At 49.8% G+C, this 21,670-nt stretch overlaps 1 protein-coding gene across 3 annotated transcripts in view; it reads left to right on the top strand.

The window, feature by feature from the left end:
• Window positions 1-4,720: 4,720 nt before the first annotated feature.
• Ccdc88c (coiled-coil domain containing 88C) overlaps window positions 4,721-21,670 on the top strand; it is a 121,242-nt gene continuing 104,292 nt past the window's right edge. For all 3 annotated transcript variants that reach the window (XM_031357541.1, XM_031357540.1, XM_031357542.1), the window contains exons 1-3: window positions 4,721-4,888; window positions 5,345-5,445; window positions 11,379-11,487. In XM_031357541.1, coding sequence (XP_031213401.1) covers window positions 4,829-4,888; window positions 5,345-5,445; window positions 11,379-11,487 — 270 coding nt within the window. In that variant the 5' untranslated portion in view covers window positions 4,721-4,828. The remainder of the gene's footprint in view (window positions 4,889-5,344; window positions 5,446-11,378; window positions 11,488-21,670) is intronic.

Raw genomic sequence — 21,670 nt, 5'->3', positions numbered from 1 at the left:
AGGCAGGCCGATTTCTAAATTGAAAGCCAACCTGGTCTACAGAGTGAGTTCTAGGACACCAGGGCTACACAGAAAAACACTGTTTCAAAGAAATAAACAGATGAAAAACAAAAATTGTTCATTGTATGTGTTACTGTTGTTTTGCCTGCACATATGTTTGTGTACCACCTGCCTGACTGGTGTCCTTGGAAGACAAAAGAGGGTGTCAGATGCCCTGAACCTGGAGTTGCAGATGGTTGTAAGTCTTACCATGTGTGTGGTAGGGACAGGTCTCCTTTAAGAGCAACCAGTGCTCTTAACCAGTGAGCCAGCTCTCCAGCCCTAGTGTATGCCAAACTCTGGAGTGACTTGCCTTTGGAAAGCCAATGGACCTGGACCGCTGTGAGACCAGTGTAATACTGCATCCCTTGAGGATTTAGAAATTACAAAAAGAAGAATGGGAAGGATTGACACAATTCAATAAAAAGTGCCAGGTTTATATCCATATCCAGAAATATAAACATTGTTGAAAGAATCTGAAAAAGTCTAAATAAGTGCAGACTATCTCAGGCACACTAGGCAGAGCGCTGCTCTGGTGGCAGGGCATCCCCAGCTAACGTCCAGATTCAGGGGCAGACACCCAAGAGTCCCCAGCTCACTCCCTTATAGACGCTGAAAATTTTCTAACATTTCCCTGTAAGCAAAGAAAAAACTCCATGACACAGCACATGCTCACCGCCCACAAAGGCCCTGGATTCTGTCTTCAGCACCACAGTAAAGTAAGATAAAATTAGTATGAATTACAAGGAGCTCAGAATAATGCAAGTAATCTTCAAGAAGGAAATAGGGTCTGGCAATGGAGTTGTATAGTTCAGTGGAAGAGCAGACCTCTAAAGTGTACCAAGTCCTAGGTTCAGTGAATGATGTTAAAAAAAAAAAAAAAAAGAAAGAAAAAGCTAACAGGGGCTAGAGAGATGGCTCAGAGGTTAAGAGCACGGGCTGCCTTTCCAGAGGTCCTGAGTTCAATTTGCAGCAACCACATGGTGGCTCACAACCATCTATAATGGGATCTGATGCCCTCTTATAGTGTGTCTGTAGACAGTGACAGTGCATTTGCATACATATGATAAATAAAATCTAAAATAAAATAAAAACAAGCCAACAATACTTTATTACAAAGCCGGGCAGTGGTGGCAAATGCCTGTGATCCCAGTACTTGTGAGGCAGAGACAGGAGGATTTCTGAGTTCGAGGCCAGCCCAGTCTACAGAGTGAGTTCCAGGACAGCCTGGGCTACACAGAGAAACCCTGTCTCAAGAAAAAAAAAAAAGTTTATTGCAAAGCAGTAGTGACCAAAACCCTGTGGTGCTGACATTTAGATCAAATAGAATTAAGGCTTCAGAACTAAAACCTTGTGGCCAGAGTGCATTTTCCTCATTGCTAGGCCGAAACACCTCACAAAAATTTTTTTTAAGAAAGGAAGGTTGTATTTGGAGGGCTAGAGAAATGGCTCAGTGGCTAAGAGCTGTTTATTCTTCTCTCCCAGCACCCACATGGCAGCTCACAACCATCAGGAGGCAGACGCGAGGTGCACATCCATGTACACACATGCAGGCAAAATGTTAATGTACACAGGTAAGCATGAAGGTGATTTCTAAAGCTTTTGAATAGAGGAATTTTGAATAGGCAGATACCTGTTCCCCAAAGCCACAGTTATTAAATAATAACTCAAGGACCAGTACCCCATATGAGCTGTTGGCTAGGGAGGCCCCGGAGACCCTCAGTTGAGGCATGCTGCACATAAACTGAGTCAAAAGCCCATATGTGGGGAAGATCACGAGCTCCAGGGAGAAAGCTGCTGACCCACCATGGCGTGCCCATCCGATGGCCTTCTGGATAAGTGCTTATGCCCACAGGATACTGATTCTGTCAGCTTTGGTCAGAGAAGCATCTTTTTACAGTAGGTACTGGGAATGCAGCAACTCATGACTGGTCAAAGTGCCAGGAGTCAGAGACTGTTGAGTGCTCAGCCCTCTCTGTATCTGTGTACCTGCATCACTCCCTTCCCAGCTTACAGCCCTCTCTCTCTGTATCTGTGTACCTGCATCACTCCCTTCCCGGCTTACAGCCCTCTCTGTATCTGTGTACCTGTAGCACTCCCTTCCAGGCTTACAGCCCTCTCTGTATCTGTGTACCTGCATCACTCCCTTCCCGGCTTACAGCCCTCTCTGTATCTGTGTACCTGCAGCACTCCCTTCCAGGCTTACAGAATGCTGCAGAAGAAAGAGTAGAGAGAATTAAAAACCGGAGAATGGAGCGAAATGCCACTCCACTGCAGCCCTGACATTCTTGACCTCATAGCAGCTGTTATTCCCTGCCCAAGATCAGGTCCGTCAACATCCTGTCCTGGAAGTGCAAGGGGATTTGTGAAGCCCCACCTCTCTCCGATGACTTATACAGTTAATGGTTGCTGGTTCTTCCCTAATATAAAGTCTGGTGGTGAATCTATGCTCCTGTAAATAATATCTTACTCAGGTTCCTGCAATCTCAGTGAAGGTCACTGGAATGGGGAATGGGGGAAGACAGACAGGAGAGGGAGATAGACAGAGAGACAGAGAGGTGATTAGCAGAAGTGGCAGGGAGGTCGGAGGGTAAAGATAGTAATGGTAGTGAATGTCTTCAATATATAGGTATGATACTGTCCATGAAACGTATGCATAATTAATATATGCTAATAAACCCTAAAATCACCCCACCTTCTAGTTGGACACACAATTTAAGTTCCTACCAGGTGACACAGAGATGCTGTTAGTTATCATGACTGAGTCAATATTTCCTGAGAGGGGGGAGAAACTTCTTTATCACGATAAAAATTGAAAACCTGCTTCCTTATTGGGTGTGGTGGCCCATGCTTTTAATCCCAACACTTGGGAGGTAGAGACAGGCAGATCTCTGAGTTCTAGGCCAGCCTGGTCTACATATCAAGTTAAGTAAGCCATGACTACACAGTGAGACTGGCTGAAAAAAAAAAAACTCTTCCATCCAAGAACTGTAAAAGCAACATATACATTTATATCCAGAAATGAACAAAGGCATCTTAAGAGGGAAGAGGCCAGTGGAGGGACACTATTGGGCAGTTCATTAGTTCTCCTGAAATTCAGTCCTCCCCTGCCCCCGCCCCAAGATAGAGCTCAGGATGAATAATTCTTGTTAGAGCAGCAGCAGAATGGGTGGGTAAAGATGTGGAAGACACAGTGGTTATATATCGCTACAATTTTTTGTGTTTTGTTTTTTATCCCGAGGCAGGGTTTCTCTGTATAGCCCTGGCTGTCCTGGAATTCACTCTGTAGACCAAGCTGGCCCTGAACTCAGTCTGCCTCTGCCTCCCAAGTGCTGGGATTAAAGGTGTGTGCCACCACTGCCTGGCCCGCTGCAAAATTTTTACATGCCTCACTTTGAATTTCCAACTTACCTAGAAATCCTTGAACAGAGAAAACAATTCCCAAGTTTGCTTTCCAAGACTTCCAAGCTCCATTGTTTGAAACCTTTCTAACCATAACTGGGCCACCCCTGGAGTTCACTGCAGAGCTGCCCACAGGGAAGAGGGAGCTGGGGTAATCCTTGCTATCCAGATGAAGAGGTCTAGCCAAGGAATGGTGGTGGCCAGTCCATCAGTGACCACAGGCAACCTCAGACTTATTTATATTACTTCTTATGAGTTTGAGTGTTCTGCCTTTATGAATGTGCACCATGTGTATGTCTGGTGCCCTCAGAGGCCTTGAAACTCAACGTTCCATCCTGTGAGTGCTGGGAAACAAGCCCAGGTCCTCTGGAATAGCAGCAAATGCTCTTCATTGCAGAAGTCCCCACCCCTTTATTTGTTACCCTGACGTCCACACTTCTTGGAACCTTGCCAGTATACTAGGGGGCTACAGGCTCTCCAGACAGGCAGAACTGTAATACCACACGTCATCAGCAGATGTCGCGGCCCCAATATGTGACAAAGCCACGCTGCAAAAAATTACTAGCCAAAGGGCAGCCATTGAGTACCTGGTGTGCTCTCGCTAAGCCTGTGCCAGGGGCTTCGTGTTAACACTCCCACATCACAGTGAGGATTGAACTTGTCATATACAGAGCGTCCCTGCAACAATGGCCCAGCTCGGGGAGCGAAGTGATTACCAGGAAGTGGTGAGAAAGTGGGGCTGCAGGCTTCCTAGCACACAGCCCCGCCAGCAGGGGGCACGGCGTCCATCGCGCTGGGAGCCCAGCCTTAAAGCTGCCGCTGCGCACTGCGGCCGGGACGGGCTCTCCGTCCGGCACGATGTGCTAGGGTGGATGGAGGGTAGGGCCGTAGCAGGGACGCACTCGCGTGGGGGCGGCCACACCGCCAGCATCCCAAAGGAACTTCTAAAAAGGGAGAGAAGCCGGGTCGTCGGCAGAGCAGACGCACCGGTGCGCAAACCCTGCTGCCCGAGGATAACGCGGCCGAGCCTCTTCCTCCCCGGCCCAGGTCTGCGCGCGCAGGCTGCACCTGCCCGCGCACTCGGGCCGCCACGTGCTGTGGCCCCGCCCCGCTGCCGTCCCCGCTTCCCCCCGCCCCCCACGCGCTCCCCGCGCCGTGCGGCTCCTCTCCGCTAGGCTGCGCAGGGCACCGGGCGACCGAGCAGGGAACCGCGTCGTCCCTCCCTCGCCCTCCTCGCCCCCACCTTCTCGCTCTCCCCGGGCGGGCGGGGCCGCAGCCGCGCACCGTGGGCTCGCGCCCCGCCTTTGTCTCCCGCGCCCGCCGCCGCCGCCGCCGCCGCCGCCGCCGGCTGCCCGAGCCGCTTTGTGCGGCGCGGCCGCGGCTCAGCATGGACGTGACGGTGTCGCAGCTCGTCGAGCTGTTTCTGCAGAGCCCGCTGGTGACCTGGGTGAGCGCTCGGAGCGGCACCGGGGACCGGGAGGCTCCGGGTCGGGTGGGCGTCCCGCGGCTTCCCACTCGGGAGCGCGCACCTGTTCCCGTGGGGGCGGGGAAGGGAGGGAGGGTGACCCCCTCCCGAAGCGCAGAGACCCGCGGCAGGGGCGCAGGGTGGGAACGCGGAGCGGCGGGCTGAGCGGTCGGCTTTCCTGTGCATCTGAGACGTGAGGAATTTGTTGAAAAAGTCCCTTTTATTTATGCGTGTATTTTCCTCGCGTTCTGGGACGCGGGAGAAAAGCAGCCAGAAGTTTTTCCTCCGGTCCGGTGTCTGTTGCCTGGCGCGGGAAAGGACAGCGGCTCGGGAAGGGTAGGCTTGCAGCCTGCGAAGAGTACCGCGGTGGTTGGCGAGCTCCCTGGCCTGCCTTGTCCCCCACCAGCGTCAGACCAACATGCTTTTGCCTCCCCGCAGGTGAAAACTTTTGGCCCGTTTGGAAGCGGCCACCAAGACAACTTGACTCTGTACATGGATTTAGTGGACGGCATCTTTTTGAACCAAATCATGTTGCAAATGTAAGTTGCCTCTTCAGCGGGGATGCTTTAAGAAACCTAAGATTGTAGCGTGCATGCCGGATGGCTGGGGAGGGATTCCGTTCGGGAGGGCCGTTGTTGGACTCCCCCTAGCACCTTATTCGAGTTCAGGAAATTTGCAGTTGACTCATTTGCATCAACTCAAGGACTTGATGGTAGGTAGTCTGAGCGGTGACATCAAAATTCCCTTTTCTTTTTGGAGGGACACAGGACATGTCCGCTGGGTTTGGAGCATCGCGGTGTGAACACAAAGTTTCACTGTGGCTTGAGAACTGAGCTCCTGAAACTCCCTCCCTTCCCAATTGTTGGGCCAGATGCAGTCACTAAGCTCCCTTGTGTGAATTGGGTTTAGAAGGCACACAGGCAGTCATGCTGTGTTTAGACCGTTTGCTTGGGCTTAAACAGGGTCTCCGGCTGCACCTCTGACCACATCCGTTGTGGAGTTCTGCAGAGCCTGACTGTCTGACATCTTACTACCACTTAGGTGTTGGCTCCTACCCCTACATTCTGTGTTTTAACTTAGAAGCTTCAGGGATCATATTGGAAGTGAGTGACAGTATGAGTCACAGGCACTTGGAACAAAATAAAACTGGATTAGCCTTTACATGTACCTACTCAGCTGGGACTGATGGAGGTGTAACACTCAGTAACCCATTAGCTAGTGAAATACAGCTCCGATTTGGAGCTGGGGTTGGGGGCGGGGTGGGTAGGGGGTGGTTTCCCAATTAGATGACTCCATTTGTTTTCACTGGGCATTTGATTCACAGTGGGTAGAAACCGTGTCTTTTTTTTTTTTTTTAAATTCTAACAATCTCACTGGTCCTCAGAGTTTGACCAGATCCTAAAGAGACATTTGCCGTTGGCTTTGGCTGTGCTTCTCAAAGGACTGATGAGAATGAGTTTTTCTGAGGCTGCCTCTGAGCAGTCTTGGGCTCTGGCCACACTCCTGCCACCGCGTTCTGTCAGGCCCCAAGAGTGGCTGGGTTCCATGGGTAGAAGGACCGTACAGCCTATCCCTGGTAAGCTTGAAGGCTGTTTAATTAAAACACAGCAGTGTCCTCCAGTCTTCCACTCAGCTACATACAGGCACAGGGGAGAACAAAAGCCCAGGGACCGATTCTCTTTCTTCCCTGACCTTTGGAATTCCTGAAGCCTTCACCACTTGCCTGTAAATCAGGGAAGCCTGTTGGGACCTTTCTGAAAAATGCCAGCTCATCACTTGCTTGCATTTGGCCCTGGCTAAATTCTGTCAAAGGGTTGACTCTTCCCCTGCCTGACAGTTTTCAGACTTATTTTTCCCTCGGTGATATGTAAGTGCGATTATTCTAGAAGAAGGACCTGGTAGGGAGGTGTGCAGCAGTCCTGGGACAGCCACAGAGACAGTAAGTGGCTTTCCCCTAGCAGGAAACAGAGGCAGGAGTGGGCACAGGACCTGCCAGTCATAATTTTCTGCTCCTAGGGAATCATAGCTTGGCGCCAGGTAACAAGCGTCAAAATGTGTTTGCCTCCGGAAGTGGGTGGGTCTTGACTGCCAAGCAGGCTGTGAAATGACTCCCTGGAATGCATTTCCCCCAACTCCTGGCTGGGACTTAAGATGCACACATTTTACTTCTTGTAAAAGTAACTGTGATAAAATACAAACAGGGGCTCCTGTAGCTTTCTGGTATTTACTTGTAGTATCCAGGGTCCTGGGTTCTGTACCTGCCATCTCAAAAGATGGATAACTAAAAGAACCTTGGATGATCGTGGTGGTGCACAGCTTTATTCCTAACATTTGAAAGGTGAAGGATCAGGAGATTAAGGCCAGTCTCAGCTACATAGCAAGTTCAAGGCCAGTCTGGGCTATATTAGACCTTATCTCAAAACACAAAAAAAAAAAACAAAAACAAAAGAGAACCCTGACTGAGTGTTGAGCATCCTAAGTGGTCAGAGTAGGCTTGACCCTGAGGTCGTCTTCCCACAAGCAGTGTGACACTGGGACTCCTGTAAGTGCCTCAGTTTTCTCGTCTAAAAGTGGGAAATAAAGTCCTGCTCTAAAGAAAGGGTCCTGGAGCCGGGCAGTGGTGGCTCACACCTTTAATCCCAGCACTTGAGAAGCAGAGGTTCATGGATTTCTGAGTTCGAGGCCAGCTTGGTCTACAGAGTGAGTTCCAGGACAGCCAGGGCTACACAGAGAAACCCTGTCTCAAAAAAACAAAACAAAAAAAAAACCAAAACACAAAAACAAAAACAAAGAAAGAAAGGAAAGAAGAAGAAAGGCTTCTGGGGATTAAGTGATATGATTTGCTAGCACGTAGCTTAGCACTGGATAGGAATGGGTGTGCTGAGGTCAGTCACAAACACTGACAGGTTGCTGAGTTTCTTTAGTCTACTTAAAAAAAAAATGCGTGTGCACAGGAGAGCGCAAATGTGTGTGAAGTCAGAAGGCAGCTTGTAGGAGTTGGTTCTCTCATATTCTGTGGTTCCTGGAGATTGAAAGTCAGACTTGGTCAAGACCCTTGCCACCATCTCACAACCCCTCTGCAGTCTCCTTCCTTCCCTCTGTTCCTGGTGAAGTATAAGCTGGGTCTAACGTCTAGGCTAGCACTTGACTTTCCTTCAGTTGGGCCTTCGTCTCCCTTTCTGCCCAGTGTTAGCCTGAGGATAAGGTGAGTGATAGTGGGTGTTACCTCCTTCCTGTGCTGGGAGCTATTTTTGGTCAGTTCTCTCCAGGTGGGACGCAGTGGCCTTTGGATGTGGCAGGTCGGTGTGGCTGACTGAGTTGGGGTAGGGCTGAGATAAGAGGCTGTTACCTAATACTTCAGAGCCTTCTGAAGGCTGGCTGGGGTCATGTGACTGCACCTGGCCATTGTCTATGGCAACCTGAGAAGGCTGGGTAGTAGTCTCTTGGCCCTGGCCCAGCTGACTTCAGGCTCACCTGGAAGCAGGGAAGCCCTGGTGGGCTCAGCTTTCAAGGGAGGCCCAGCTAGGATTCCCGAGTGAGAGAGCCTACAGAGTGCTCCGGATCACAGGCTGTTTTCCTCTTGTCTGTGAGGACTGATGGGAAACTGGAAGCTTTGCTAGCTTCCACTACTCACTGTTTCTGCTATATTGGGCAGATCTGCTCTATTCCAGGAGCCTCAGTTTCCTGATCTGTGTAGGGGGTAGAATTTTGTAGATAAGGGGGGGGGACCAAGCAAGATGGTACATAGTAATGTCTGGTGTCATTAGTGTAGTCTGAGTGAGGCGGGGCTGGGTCATGTGTGTGTCTGTATAATCATGGTGGTGTGGATCTGTACTTGTGAGAGGAGCCTCAGTGGACTAGGAGCTCTGTCTGCTGACCTGTGCCCTGTTTAGGAAAGTGACAAATTCTTCTCTGCCTCTGGCTTATTCAGACTGTTATGACCCCTAGCCTCTGACCCTCATTTCTGGCAGCCTGTGTGGGGCATTGAGTGGGTAGACAAGAGATTTGCCTTCCCTAAACAATGCTAAAACTTTTGGTTTATTTCCTAATAAACGCTCGCTCGCTCTTTACCCCGAGAGACTATTAACTGAGGGAATACTAATGATCATGATAATTAGTCTAATTAGTCATATAACTAAACTAATGTCAGGGTTCTTTTCTAGTGTTCCTTCAATTAGCTGTTTCTTTCCATGCCTAGGGAGAACAAAAGCAGATATGACTTGCACATCCCAGGTCCCGTGTATGTGCAGACCCTTTGCCAATGGATGTCTGTCAGGGGTGCATACTGATGTTGTGGGTACCTGATACTCCTGCAGTGGCCCCTCTGGTGAAGATGGAATCTAGAGGCAGCAGGTGTGGCTCCATTAGTAAGATGGTTGCCTAGTATTCTCAAAGCCCTGGGTTCAATCCCTTGCATTGTACACAGCAGGGGTGGTGGTGCACTCTTGGAATCCTGGTAGGAAATAGAGGAAGGAGGATCAGAAGCTCAAGGTCATCCTCCGTGGTTTAGTGAGTTTGAGGCAGCCTGGGCTACGTAAAACTCTGTCTCAAAGAAAAGAAACGAAACCCAGGATTTAAATAAATAATGATGAAACAGTTGGGTGTCCTAATATCTGCAATCCCTGTTATTTATTTTAAAGGTTGAGGTATGAGGAGCATTGTAAGTTGAAGGCCAGCTGGGCCACATAGTGAGAATCTGTTCCAGAAGTTAAAAAAAAGAAAGGAAAAAAGAAAAAGAAAAGGTTAGGGATGTAGCCCGGTGGTGAGTGCTTGTCGAGCATCTGTGCGGCCCATGTTCATTCCCCCACTTCCCCAGAAAAAGAATGGTAAATTAGGAAAACCTGCAGCTTCTTTGAGATTCATGTGTTAAGCTTAGGTCCTGTGAAGCTGCTGCTCTGCTCGAAACTGGTCCCTTAATATAACCCCTTACTTGGTTATGCTCGGAAGACTTCTGTGGCCGAATGCCTTCACACTTGAAGTGCAGAATGCTGCCTCTTAGCTAAGTTAATTTCGGGAGTGTTCTTGGCCTTAATTTCTTGGTAACAAAGGGCCCTGGAAGAAGTGAGTTAAGTATGGTTTCGACAGACTCCATCCTGCAGTGGGGACAATGTTGTCACCTGATGTGTTGAGAGGCTGTGAGATGACTATGTGAAGGCAGGGGCTGTGGGAAGAAGGTTCAAATGCTTAGGGCAATGTGTGGAGCCTCTAGAGTATATGTCAAATATTTACTCAAAGGTTGACTGTTAAACAGTTTGCGTCACAGTAGAGCCTTGTGCGGTGCTTCCGGAGACATTTGAAATGACTCAAGGTGTGGGTCTTTTCCTTCTATTTCTCCATCTTCTGTTAATGAAGCCTTGAGTGAGATTTATTTCTACGGCTCCCCATCAGCTCCGAGTAGGCTCTGTGCCTTCATCATCACAGGGCTTTTGATAGATGAAACCGGGAAGAAGGGCTTTGAGTTCTCTGCCTTTATCCCTGGTGGTGCCTTGGGAGCGGGTGGAAGGGAGGCCTTTGCTATGAAAGGCAGAGCTCCCCTCTCCACTTTGCTCTTCTTGGCAGCCATTTCCCACACTGAGGATTCGAAGGAACTGTCCTGCATGTAGATGAGCCAAGCTGTACGTGGCTTGAGCTGGCGGCTAGTTCCTTTACCCAATTTCACCTGAGGTTGGAAAATGATGCTTGGGGCTTACCCACACACAGCTTTTCTTATGCAGTGTGATGGTACACCAGTCAAATCCTAGACCTGGACATCAGCTTATCGAGAAGCTATTTCATCCCTGGAGAGTAGATCTTGAGCAGGACCAATCTAATTCCAGGTGGCAAGGAGACCTGTACTGAGTGGAACGTGATTCTGAAGGTCACAAAACATCCAGGGCCCTTGCTCTGTATTTTTCTTTTTTTCATTTTAAAAAAAGATCTATTTATTTATTTTATGTATATGGGTGTTTTGTCTACAGGTATGCCTGCATACCAGAAAAAAGGGTATCCCGTGGGATGACAGTTACAGTCGGTTATGACTGCCATGTGGGTGTTGGGATGGAGCTGGCGCTGCTAGCTGCTGAGCCATCTCTCCAGCCCCTCCTTTTCTGGGTATTTCACATGTTTCTTTGCCTGTTTTTTTAGTGGTAAGATAACAGTTTGGGATAGGTTATTGGTTTTTATATATCTGTATGCCAGTTTTCACAGTATTGACACTTGGATATCCCACTTGGTGCTTCCAACAGTGGAAATGGGAACGGTATTGAAAAGGGCTTTCCCCTCGGCAGAGCCCTGAGGGAAGCAGCAGAGGTGACGAGTGACTTGTCTGGCACAGCTGTGGGCGGACTTAGGCGTTGACTTGAACTACAGAGTCACAGCCTCATGGTTACCAAGGGAGTAATGAGGCTGACGAAACTGCACACTGATCCTCTGCTGGGGAAGGAGGGACAGCGAGTGCCCTAAGGTGTGAATTTTACTCTGTTTCTTAATCTAGAGACCCCAGGCCCAGCAATCAGCGTATCAACAAGCATGTCAACAATGACGTCAACCTGCGCATCCAAAATCTGAGTATCCTGGTGAGAAACATCAAGACCTACTACCAGGTGAGGCTGCTTTGCTGGCCCCGGGAGGGGTTCCTACAAGTCTTCCATGGAGCCTTCAAGTGGGTTTCCACATGTATGCACAGAGGTCCCTCAAGTGGGGTGTACAGAGGCCCCTTGAGTGAGTTTCCATGTGTTTGCAGGGGGGCCCCTTGAGCGAGTTGTCACAAGAAGCCAGAGTAAGTGGTAGCTATCTTCTGGCCCTTGGTGCTTCTCATTAGCTCTGCTGTGGAGTGTCAGCTCAGAGGAAGAGGGGGTTTGCATTGTCAGTTGGTTCATTCTGAATGCCAAGAGGGCTAGAGGCCCTTGGTTCACAGCCTGTTCTCTGTGTTTTACTTGGGGACTCTTTGGAAGAAGTACGTGGTCTGTGCCTCTGGCTTAGTGGCTCTTGTGCAGAAGCCACTCGAGCAGAATGAGAGAAGGAGCCACAAAAAGGCTACAGGGGCCAAGAATGGAACCATTGTGTTTCTGGGTTCAAAGAGTGAAGGATCCACTTTACACGCTCGATGTGTTTGACCAGATGTATGGGCGTGTGAGCATTGCTGACACTCAGTGTTGGCGAGCTCTGGGCCCTTGCAGATGTGGTGAGGTCTCTGCTGACCTGATGCTCCCTGTCAGCTGAGGCTCTCCTCTGCCTCCCGATGCTGCCTTGAGTCAGCTGAGGCCTGCACTGGGCCCAGGCCTGCCTAGGGCTGTGGGTGTTGCAGGACCCTTGCCTTCTCTGCAGTGTGGATTTGAAATGGGTTGGAAAAGGGAAGGGTGTTCTGTCAGAATTACACTGTCCTCCCATCGGGGAGGTGAGCAGTACAAGTGTTCACATACCGTAAAAGTGTGGCCATGGTGCATGCACAAACACACCTGTACACATGCACCCCCACACATGAGAACACACGTACACATACAAGCATACCACATATGCACCATATGCAAAACAGTAAGAATGGGGCTGGAGATTAGCTCATTTGGTAAAAATACTTGATGTATAAGCATGAAGATCTGAGTTTGATCCCCACAGTCTATGTTTAAAAGGATCCAGACATGATGGTGGGCACTTGTAGTCCCAGAACTGGGGCAGCAGAGATGGGAGGATCCTTAGGACTCCCTGGCCAGGCAGCCTAGTCTAATTGGTGAGCCTTAGATCCCAGATCTCAACACCGTCTTCACTAAGTCTATGGCTACTGAGGAACAATACTTGAGGTTGACCTTTGGCCCCAAAATGTACACACACATGAGTATTCCAATCGTGGTTGTGACTCTGTGAGATCTGAGTATAGCTTCCAGAGACTGCAACAAGTCCCATCTTGTTAGTTGCAGGTGTCAAAGGAAGGGGCCAGGGGCTCAGGGAGATGCCCGAGAACCCTAGGAGAGGGTTCACTTCTCTGAGTTAAGGGGAGCTACACGTGGGGCTGGGTGCACTGTGAGCTGGGGCATTTCCGCCAGTGCCTCTTTTTGTCAGCTTGTCAGAGGTAGTGGTGCACTCTGAATTTGGCATCTGTGGTGAGAAGCCTCGGGGCTGCGCTGGCTCACGACTCCTGTGTAACAGGCAGGTACTCTGCCCTGTACCAGAGGAAACAGTGGTGCTAAGCATTCAAGAGACAAGGCCCCTCCCCAGTCTATGGAGTCAGGTGGTGGTAGTGCACGCCTTTAACTCCAGCACTTGGGAGGCAGAGGCAGTCTGAGTTTGAGGCCAGCCTGGTCTACAGCTACAGAGTGAGTCCCAGGACAGCTAAGGCAATATGGAAAAAAAACAAAAATAGAACAAAACAAAACATAAAGGGTGGAGCAGCATAGTCACTGGGAAGGCGGGCCTAGGTCTCAAAGCTGATGGGAGTCACCTTTCACTGTAGCTCTAGGTCCTTGAAAACACTGTGTTCAGTGGGGCCCCTGCTGCCAGTGACTAGCAGCTGTGAAGGACCGGGTCTGGGCTGGGTGAAAGGCCTCAACATCCACTGGAGACAGTGTGCCACTAAGAGGTGTTTGCTGCTGAGTTCCAAGTGGGAAACTGTCTCACAAAGGAGGGACTGGGTGACCCGGAAGGACTTGGGGGTGGGGAAGAGGACCGACCTGGTGTTCTTGTCATTTTCCACTCTCCTAGCTCTTGGAGAGTGGGGATGGCACTGGTCACTGTCTAGCCCCAGCTAAGCACAGTGTATACAAGCACTTGCCGGGAGCGACAGTCACTGTCCCCTCATCCTGTCAGTTTGGAAAGAGCTGGTACAATATGTGTGCATTAGTGGCTGGCACAGTACCTGTGCACGGTGTTCTGTCTATTCTTTCTGATTTATGGGGAACAGAAATTCAGTTCTTATGTTAGAAGAATACTTGACCTGTATAAACAGCTTGAAAAACAAGGACCCTGAAGGCAGGCGCCGCTCAGCACTTCTCCAGGGACAATTGCCCATCTCATTTAGTGCTTCCTGCCTGTAGTTGGGTGAATGGGTTTTGTTTTGTGCTGTTATGGGCATGCCATATGTATAACTGTACATCCTGTCCTTTTTCCTTCTAATGTAGCACTATAGCTTATTTTTGAGGGTATTCAATGGACATTTTCCTAAGGAACCACTGCCCAGCTTCCCTGTTGGAAAGTAGCCCAGAGAATGGGATGGAATGACCCACTGGCCATTCCCAGCCAGGCACAGTGGCGTATGCTTGGGATCTCAGTGCTAGAGAGGCAGCAACCCCGGGGCGGGGAGCTTGAGGGCAGCTTGGGCTCTGCAGAGTTTGAGGACAGCATAGGCCTCACAGTGAGACTGTTCTACAAAATCAGCCAAGAAGCAGCTCTTGCACCTTCCTTTGTCTGAGGTGGCCAGGAAGGAGAGGGGTCAGGTCACCCTACTGGTGGGGAATAGGGTGTTTTTGTTTTTTTTTTTTTTTTTAAAAGAAAAAAATGCCTTTAAAAAGTGTTATTTACCTGTATAGGCGTTTTGCCTGCATGTGTGACTAAGCATCACGCGCATGCCTGGTGCTGCGGAGGCCCGGAAGTGAAGTCACAGAGCGTTATAAGTTGGTATTTGGGTGCTGGGAATCAAACTGGGGTCCTGTACAAGAGCAAGTGCTCCTAATGGCTGTGCTCTCTCCGTGCAGCCCCCACGCTCTGTGCTCTTGAAGGGCTGCCGTCGACCATGCTGACTGAGCTACGTTTCCAGTCCTGCTTTATGTGACCTTTAACCTCTATAATCAATAGACACCGAACCTGCCAGCCCATTCGGCACTTGTGTTAGACAAGCATGTGGTAGGTTTAGCAAATGAGAAGTGTCTTGAGAAAGTGAACAGTTTGAAGCATGAAATACTTTGTCATGTGTACCACTGTACCTGTGGGTCAGAGGACAGCTTGTGAGAGCCAGTTCTCTCTTCTGACCATGTGGGAACTTGGCAGCCAGTGCCATTACCCACAAGGCCATCTTGCTGGCTGGAATGAGAAATACTTGGTCAAAAGTAGGACCGGAGTCAGACAGGGCCAGGGCGGTACACACCTGTAATTTCAGCACTTGAGATGAAGTTAGGGAGAGCAAGCCTCAGACCATCCTTGGTTACATAGACAGTTTAGGGACAGCCTGGGCTACATGAAACTTGGTCTTAAAAAAATTATAGAAACAAAAAGAATAGAAGGCAGTAGATCCTCCACATTGATGATGGCTACAGTGTGCTAATCTCCACAGCTCTGGGTTGTGTGCCTCAGAGGGCGAGGGGTAGAGAAATTCAGGCACACACAGAGCTTGCTTCATGAATAACACATTACATTGGCTTCGAGAGACCTTCCCGCTGCCTGCCGAGTTGAAAGACTAAAGTGTATGCTCGTCTTCTTGATTGGCTAGTTTGCATCTACAGCTGAGGAATTTAAAGATAATGTTTTTGACCGGAAAATGTCTCCTTACTCCAGATTAGGAAACGTGAAAGGAATTTAGTTCATCAGTCATCCCTGCCTGGAGACCCCCACTGACAGCGTTTGGTTGTGCTTTTTGTGTGGCTTGTGATCCCTACGCCTCTATGCCACCTATTTGTTCTTTTTGTCATTTAAGATGGACTTAGTGTTTTCCAGTGCGCTCAAACATTCATGTGTTTGAATATCTGCATCTGTGTGATGTTTTATCTGGCTCTGCTGTCATTGACACTTGCCATATCCCTGGTTTTGAATTATGAACAATACCACCCTGAACATACACGGTACATAGATGTTCAGCAAATAACTTCGTTTTCATTTCCTCAGGATAAATTCCTGGCAGAGAAGTTGTTGGGTCAAAGGGCATGAATACTTTGTGGGGGGTGTTTGCTCCTTAGTGCTACAACTACACTATTTATAGGCCTGTCCTGTTTTTTCTGGTGAATTGCTGTTTTGTGCCTTTCGCAGCCGTGGTGGCTGCAACTCTGTTGGAAAGACACAACAGTCTGTGCTGAGATGTCTGTCCTTACCCCAAGCCCAAAGCTCTGGGGTGTGTGTGTGTGTGTGTGTGTGTGTGTGTTTGCTTCCTCACTTTGCAAAAGCTGAAAGCTGGTGCCTCTCGCATGCTAGCCAGACATTGCACCTGAGCTATACACCCTGTGCCTGAGATGGTCCCTGCGGGGGAGAGATCATGGGATCGGAGGCGGCAGGATTGGCTCTGCCCCTTGTGGTCAGTGGAGCCTTTGTTTATTCGTTGGGATTCGGTGTGAATGCTGGCGGTTGGCTTAAAGCTCTATAGCATCTGGGGAATGAGTGGGGGACAGCCGCCGGCACAGCCCCTCCTTTCCTTTTCCTGTCCCCTCTTCCCCCACGGGTGTATACAGAGTGATGAAATGCAAGACAGGAAGCCCTGGTGGCCCAGAGGTGGGTGTGGCTGGGTGCAGGATGGGGCGGAGGGGTGGGGTATACCCATTCTTTGCTTCCTTGCTGTGTGGTTCTTTGCTGAGGGCTGTTGTCTATATCTGAGATACTTTGGGAGGGAGATCAGGTCAAACCGTCATTGCAGCTTGTCCAAGACTTGGTAGTGTCTCCAAATACAGGTCCTGGAAAGATGAAGACCCTGACCGACATCACTCTAGGGGGTGGCACTTAGATTGCACCTGTGTTTTAAGGGAGCCATATGAGTGGAGGGTGTCTTGGGAGGTGCGTGAAAGATGGATCTGAAGCAGGCTGGAGACTGTGGATTTGGAACAGTGGTGGGTGAACTTCATCCTACTGGGTTTTGCTTTTTAGCTATTTAGTTTTACTAGAGATCAGAGTCAGGATCTTGCTGTAGGTAGGCTAGCTCTTTACATCTGAGTTGTGTGCACATACACACACTCAGAACTCTTGAAAGTGAAAGGTTTTTTTTTCCCTCCTCTTTATTTTAGAAAGGAAAATAACTGAGATGAAACTCTGGCACCTGGGTGGAGAATGAATGACGGGTTGGCCCTGGCAGGGAGCAGAGATAGGAGCTGGTCATATGACCTACATCTGACCAAGGTCAGAGGACAATGTGATATGGGGACTTGGTAATAGACACCCAGCCGGAGGAGAAGTGAGGGTCTCTGATTGACAGGCACCTCTAGAGTCTGTGGTTGTGTGTGATGAGGCGCTGGTGTGGAGAGCAGGCCAGCTTGGGTTTGGCAGGTGGTCTGGAGTCCACAGAGCAGTCCTGCTAGGAGTCATGGGATGCTGTGGGTGATCACAGTCACATGTCCCTTTTTTAGGTAGTGCAGCCATCCAGGTGGCGATAAGCCCAGGATCAAGAGTGTGGGAGGAATAAGCAGGGCTCCCCAATGTGAAGACAGGGAATCCTAAGGAGAGGAGTGGTCAGCAGAGAGCAGCCTCCCTGGGGACTGAGCCAGCCCACACTCAGCCTGTGGACTTCCTCAGCTGTGGGCTTGCTTCATGACCTAGCTCCACTGAGATTCCAGGCTGAAGAAAGTCGTGGTCTGCAGGAGATCTGTTCTCTCTCAGCCTGGTGGGCTCAGGGGACTAACTGCTAGAGGCCACAGCACTCAGGGCTACTGGAATTCCTTTTCTATAGTCCCAGGCTTTCTCTCCCCAGCCCGCTGGCCCTTCTGTTGTTGGCTAGGGCTGCAGGTCGTGGAGCCTTGGCCCTGGTGACTTGCCACCTGGGGAGCAGGATATGAGCTCACCTGCTTCCATATTCTCTCCCCTCACCTCCTCCTTTTCCCCTCACCTTTGTTATCACCTCAGACATCAGAAGTCCTGTTGAATAGCAACAGGAATGTGGGGATGGAGCCCAAAGAGGAATCAAAGGGCTGAGACAGAACAAGGGGGAGCTTAGTCCTGGGACCAGCCACATCCTCAAGAGGAAGAAGTTACTGGGCCCATTTTACAGATTAAGAAACAGACTTAGAAGGAAGAAACTTCAGCCCCAAGAAGCATGTTTTTCTTTAGTTGCTGGCTGCGTAGAGAAACTTCTTTCTCAAAGCCAAGTTTCTAAAGTCTGTGAGGACGTGGCTTGTTCTGGGTAGATCAGCATGGGTGCAGCTGAATGCTAAGCTGGGAGCTGAGCAGAGTGGGCCAGAGCATCCTGAGAGGGCTGCCACTGTTTTCATGTCAGCCTGGAGCCCCAGAAGTGGGGACTGGTTTGCATGAAACACCTCTGAAACCAGCATTTCCGGGGTTGGGCAGAGGGAGCAGCTGGCTTGTTCCCTCACCCACAGAGCAGCAGGAAGTCAAGATGCAGGGCTAATTGCTGCTGGTGGGAAGGGTGAAAGGTGGGTCTGAGGTAATTAGCAGAGTTGGGATTCTGCCAGGGGCATTGGAGGCTTTTGTTGAGTTAGAGCGAGCTTGCTTGAGTGAGCATGAGCACATGCGTGTGTTAATATGGAATATGCATGTGTCTGTCTACATGCATATGAGTGTTGCGTCCAGGTGTAAATACGTGTGTGTGCCTCTATGTGTACATACACTTGAGTCTGGGATATTGCTGTGGGCGCCTCCTCCTATCCTTGAGTCCAGATCTTGAACCACCAGGGTTTTTCCAAATATCCCTGGACCTGTGTGCTGGCCTGCTCCACTGGGCCTCTGCTTGCTGGCTGGGAGAATGCCACCAGCCCTGTTCTGTCCACCCCCTGTGCTCAGAACTCACTCTCCAGACTTCAGCCCAAGGATCTGCACCCTTTCTTCCTCTGCCTGGCCTTCCTGTCCAGCGTCTCTCTCATGCACTCCTTCACCACATCAAGGTGTGTTTTTCCACCGTGCCTCAGTCTTCTGAGGAATTGTGTTTGTGAGTCCCTCTTCTGTGGTGGGTGCACAGACAGAGTGGGAAGACCGACCGTAAGAGGTCTGAATTCATGCTGCCTACAAAGTTACAGCTAACACCATACACACTACACCTTTCAACACCAAGGGCCCGGAGTCTCTGGTCCACGGTGCTCAATGTTCAGCGCTTAGAGAATAGGGCTGGGCGCTCTGTGCTGGAATGAATGAAAGTTTAGCCATTTGTTCAGCGGTGGTTCCCCTCACAGGAGAGGTAGGAACCAGTTTCTCTTTTGACTAGATAGAAGAGATGGAGTTCTCAAAATTTTAAAGTAAGAAGGGGGGCTCTCCCATTTCTTTGAGGTGGCTGTCAATGCCGAGGTCAGTGTGTTTGATGTTGTAACTGGTTTATCAGATGAAGTCTGACAAGAACTTGCCCAGACAAGCTTTCTTGCTCCCTAAAAGCTGGCTGCCTGGTGCACAGCCCAGCTAATAACAGCTTTTGCTATTCAACTGTTCTCTTTGGAAAGACCATTTTTTCCCCTGTGACTTTGCCAAGGCATTCAGAACCCTGGCCTTTCCCAGATAATTTCAGTCCTATGTTTCTAGTAATCATAAGAGGAGCCAGGATTGTAGGGGGGAGTGCACAGGCCACACCCTGCCCCAGATTCTGAGTTTATTGGTAATAGTTCAGGGTGTAGGCATTTCGAGGAAGTCATTAGATACTGTGATAGTGTGTACGCTGCAGGGGTTTAGTGGCTTGAGATCAAGTTTTCAGGATGTTGGGGTACTCTGAAAGTGGAATTTCTGCAGAGAGCAGACCCCTGTTGCTCTCATGAGCTGCTAGTCTTGGCCTGGAAGAGTGTCATCAGGTCTCTGACTGGAGAGCACCGGGTGGTAGCTTTTCTAAGTACTTGGTAGGCTGTGAAAGCAAAACCCCCGCAGCTGAAGGAAAAACGGGAGGGGCAGCCATGATGGGGAGTTCCATTACAGCATCAGCTTGAACCCTTTAACTTGTATGTGGATCTAGGAACCCATGTGACCCCATTCCTAGCAATGGTAGCTTGTTTCATCTGTATAATGAAACAGTTGCCCCATGTGTTACTGGGAGGCAAAATGCAATAACCTGAGTGTTTGGCGTGAACCCAAACAGCATAGCTGCCGCTCCAGGCTGGCTTTGTTGGGTGAGAGCTTGTGTTCTGTAAGCGAGGGGACAGGGCGCACACAGATGGAGAATATAGGAGTCAAGAGACACAAATCCATACTGAAGAGTAAACAGTTGTTGCAGACCTCTGCAGAAGCCACGGGTGAGCTGCTTAGCTCCTCTCCCTGAGTTCCCTCCTATCGGGAAAGAGGGGTGATTGGCAGTGCCTACTGAGAAGGGGGGTAGGGTGGGGGGGCAGTTTAAAAGAGCTTAGTGCTGGGGTTGTGTGACACCATGAATGTGATCACTGGGCTGGCCTGCTCAGTGGTCTGGTAGAGGTATTGTAGACAGCAGAGCAGCACTTAGTCTGTTATGGGATGGACCAAAAGACTTTCTAAGGGCAGTCTGCTCTGACTTATGTGCATGCGTATAAAATACATGCATGCATGCGTGTGTGTGCATGTCTCTTCACGTGCTGGCCCTTCTCTCTGATCTTTCGGTTTTATGCTTTCTGGTCATATCTGGAGTGTTTTCCACACTTTCTTATTGAAGGAAACTGCCCAGTTTTGCCTGACACCAGCAATGAAACTCTAAGGCTCTAAGTCCTTTTATGTTAGTCTGTCACCGCATCCACATGGAAACCGGTCTGCCTTCCATGTGTGTTACTGACATGAGCAAAATAAGTTGCTGCCTGATGAAGTAAATAATTTAGATAAAATCATTTCATTCATGGGACTGGTGGGGTGGCTTGCTCTGGGCCTGCATAGGGATCCTGGTTCTAGACCCCAACAACCCTACAAAGCCCCTGACACGTTACCCTTTCTAGGTTGTTGACTACTTGGTGGGCTGGGGCCAGGGCAGGCTTCGATCCTGACTGCACAGAGGTAACTGTCTGAGGCATAGTGCTGAGGGCCCTGGAGACTAAAGGTCCCCTTTGTTTTCTTCCTGGCCTGTAAGCTTTTCATGTGCTTTGTTGATGGAAGTGCCACATGCCATCTGTACTAAGAGCCTCATGCTCTGGGGGATAAAAATTAAATTGATCATTTTCAAGTTGGTGTAGCCAACTTGACTCCTTTGAGCTTTCTAAGGTTTAAGCTTAATGAGTGACCTTAAGCAGGCAGTGAAGTGGAGTGTGGCTCAGAACCGAGAGGCGGCCTTGACTCTCTAAGATGCCTTGTACGTCCTTGGAGGAAAAAATTGTGTGACGTGAATTTTATGGATGGAGCTCGAGGAGTTGCATTTATCAGATGGAAATGGTCTGAGTCATGGACGTGGGTGTCCCAAGCTTGAGGTGTCAGAGGGCTGGTGGTTTCTGGTGATTGTGGCCTGCTCTCCTGACCTTATGGTATAGACTGCCTACACTTTCCTAGGAGACTGGCTTGGTGCTGGGGTGTGGGTTACCCCGAGGAGGTAGCTCTGCTCCTGTCCGCCTGCCTGAGGCTTTCTCCCTTCTTCTGCCCTACCTTTGTTCATGGGAAACCACATGACAGGCCTTTTAACTTCTAAACTTGCTGGGCTTTAGCTGGGGAAGGAACAGGTGTTGAGGTTGTCTCTGGCTTGGGCAGTACCTTGAGGGGGCCTGAGGAAGTTCCTTCCTCATCTGTCCAGGGGTTTACCTGCAGACAACTGGATTTGCCTGCCCTCCTCTCCTGGCTCAGCCTCTGTAGGCTTCCCTGTTGCCATGGCAGCCAGCAGAAACCCCTGCTGGACTCCAAGCCCTTTCTTTTTCTGTCCAGTGAGGTAACTTCTGGCCTTAGCTCCCTGGGTTTGGCCGGTTCAGAGACAGAGGGTTACTTAACTGGATTCCGCTGTCCAGCTGGCATCTGGTGAGCAGGGCTGTTCTTTATGACCAACTCCTTCCGTGTTGTCTCTCCTGCCCATGGTTGCTT

The sequence above is a fragment of the Mastomys coucha genome, unplaced genomic scaffold (genome assembly GCF_008632895.1).
Source record: "Mastomys coucha isolate ucsf_1 unplaced genomic scaffold, UCSF_Mcou_1 pScaffold6, whole genome shotgun sequence".
In the NCBI taxonomy this organism is placed as follows: Eukaryota; Metazoa; Chordata; class Mammalia; order Rodentia; family Muridae; genus Mastomys; species Mastomys coucha.
Note: the sequence above shows the minus strand (reverse complement) of the source record. Positions and strands in the feature narration are given on the sequence as shown.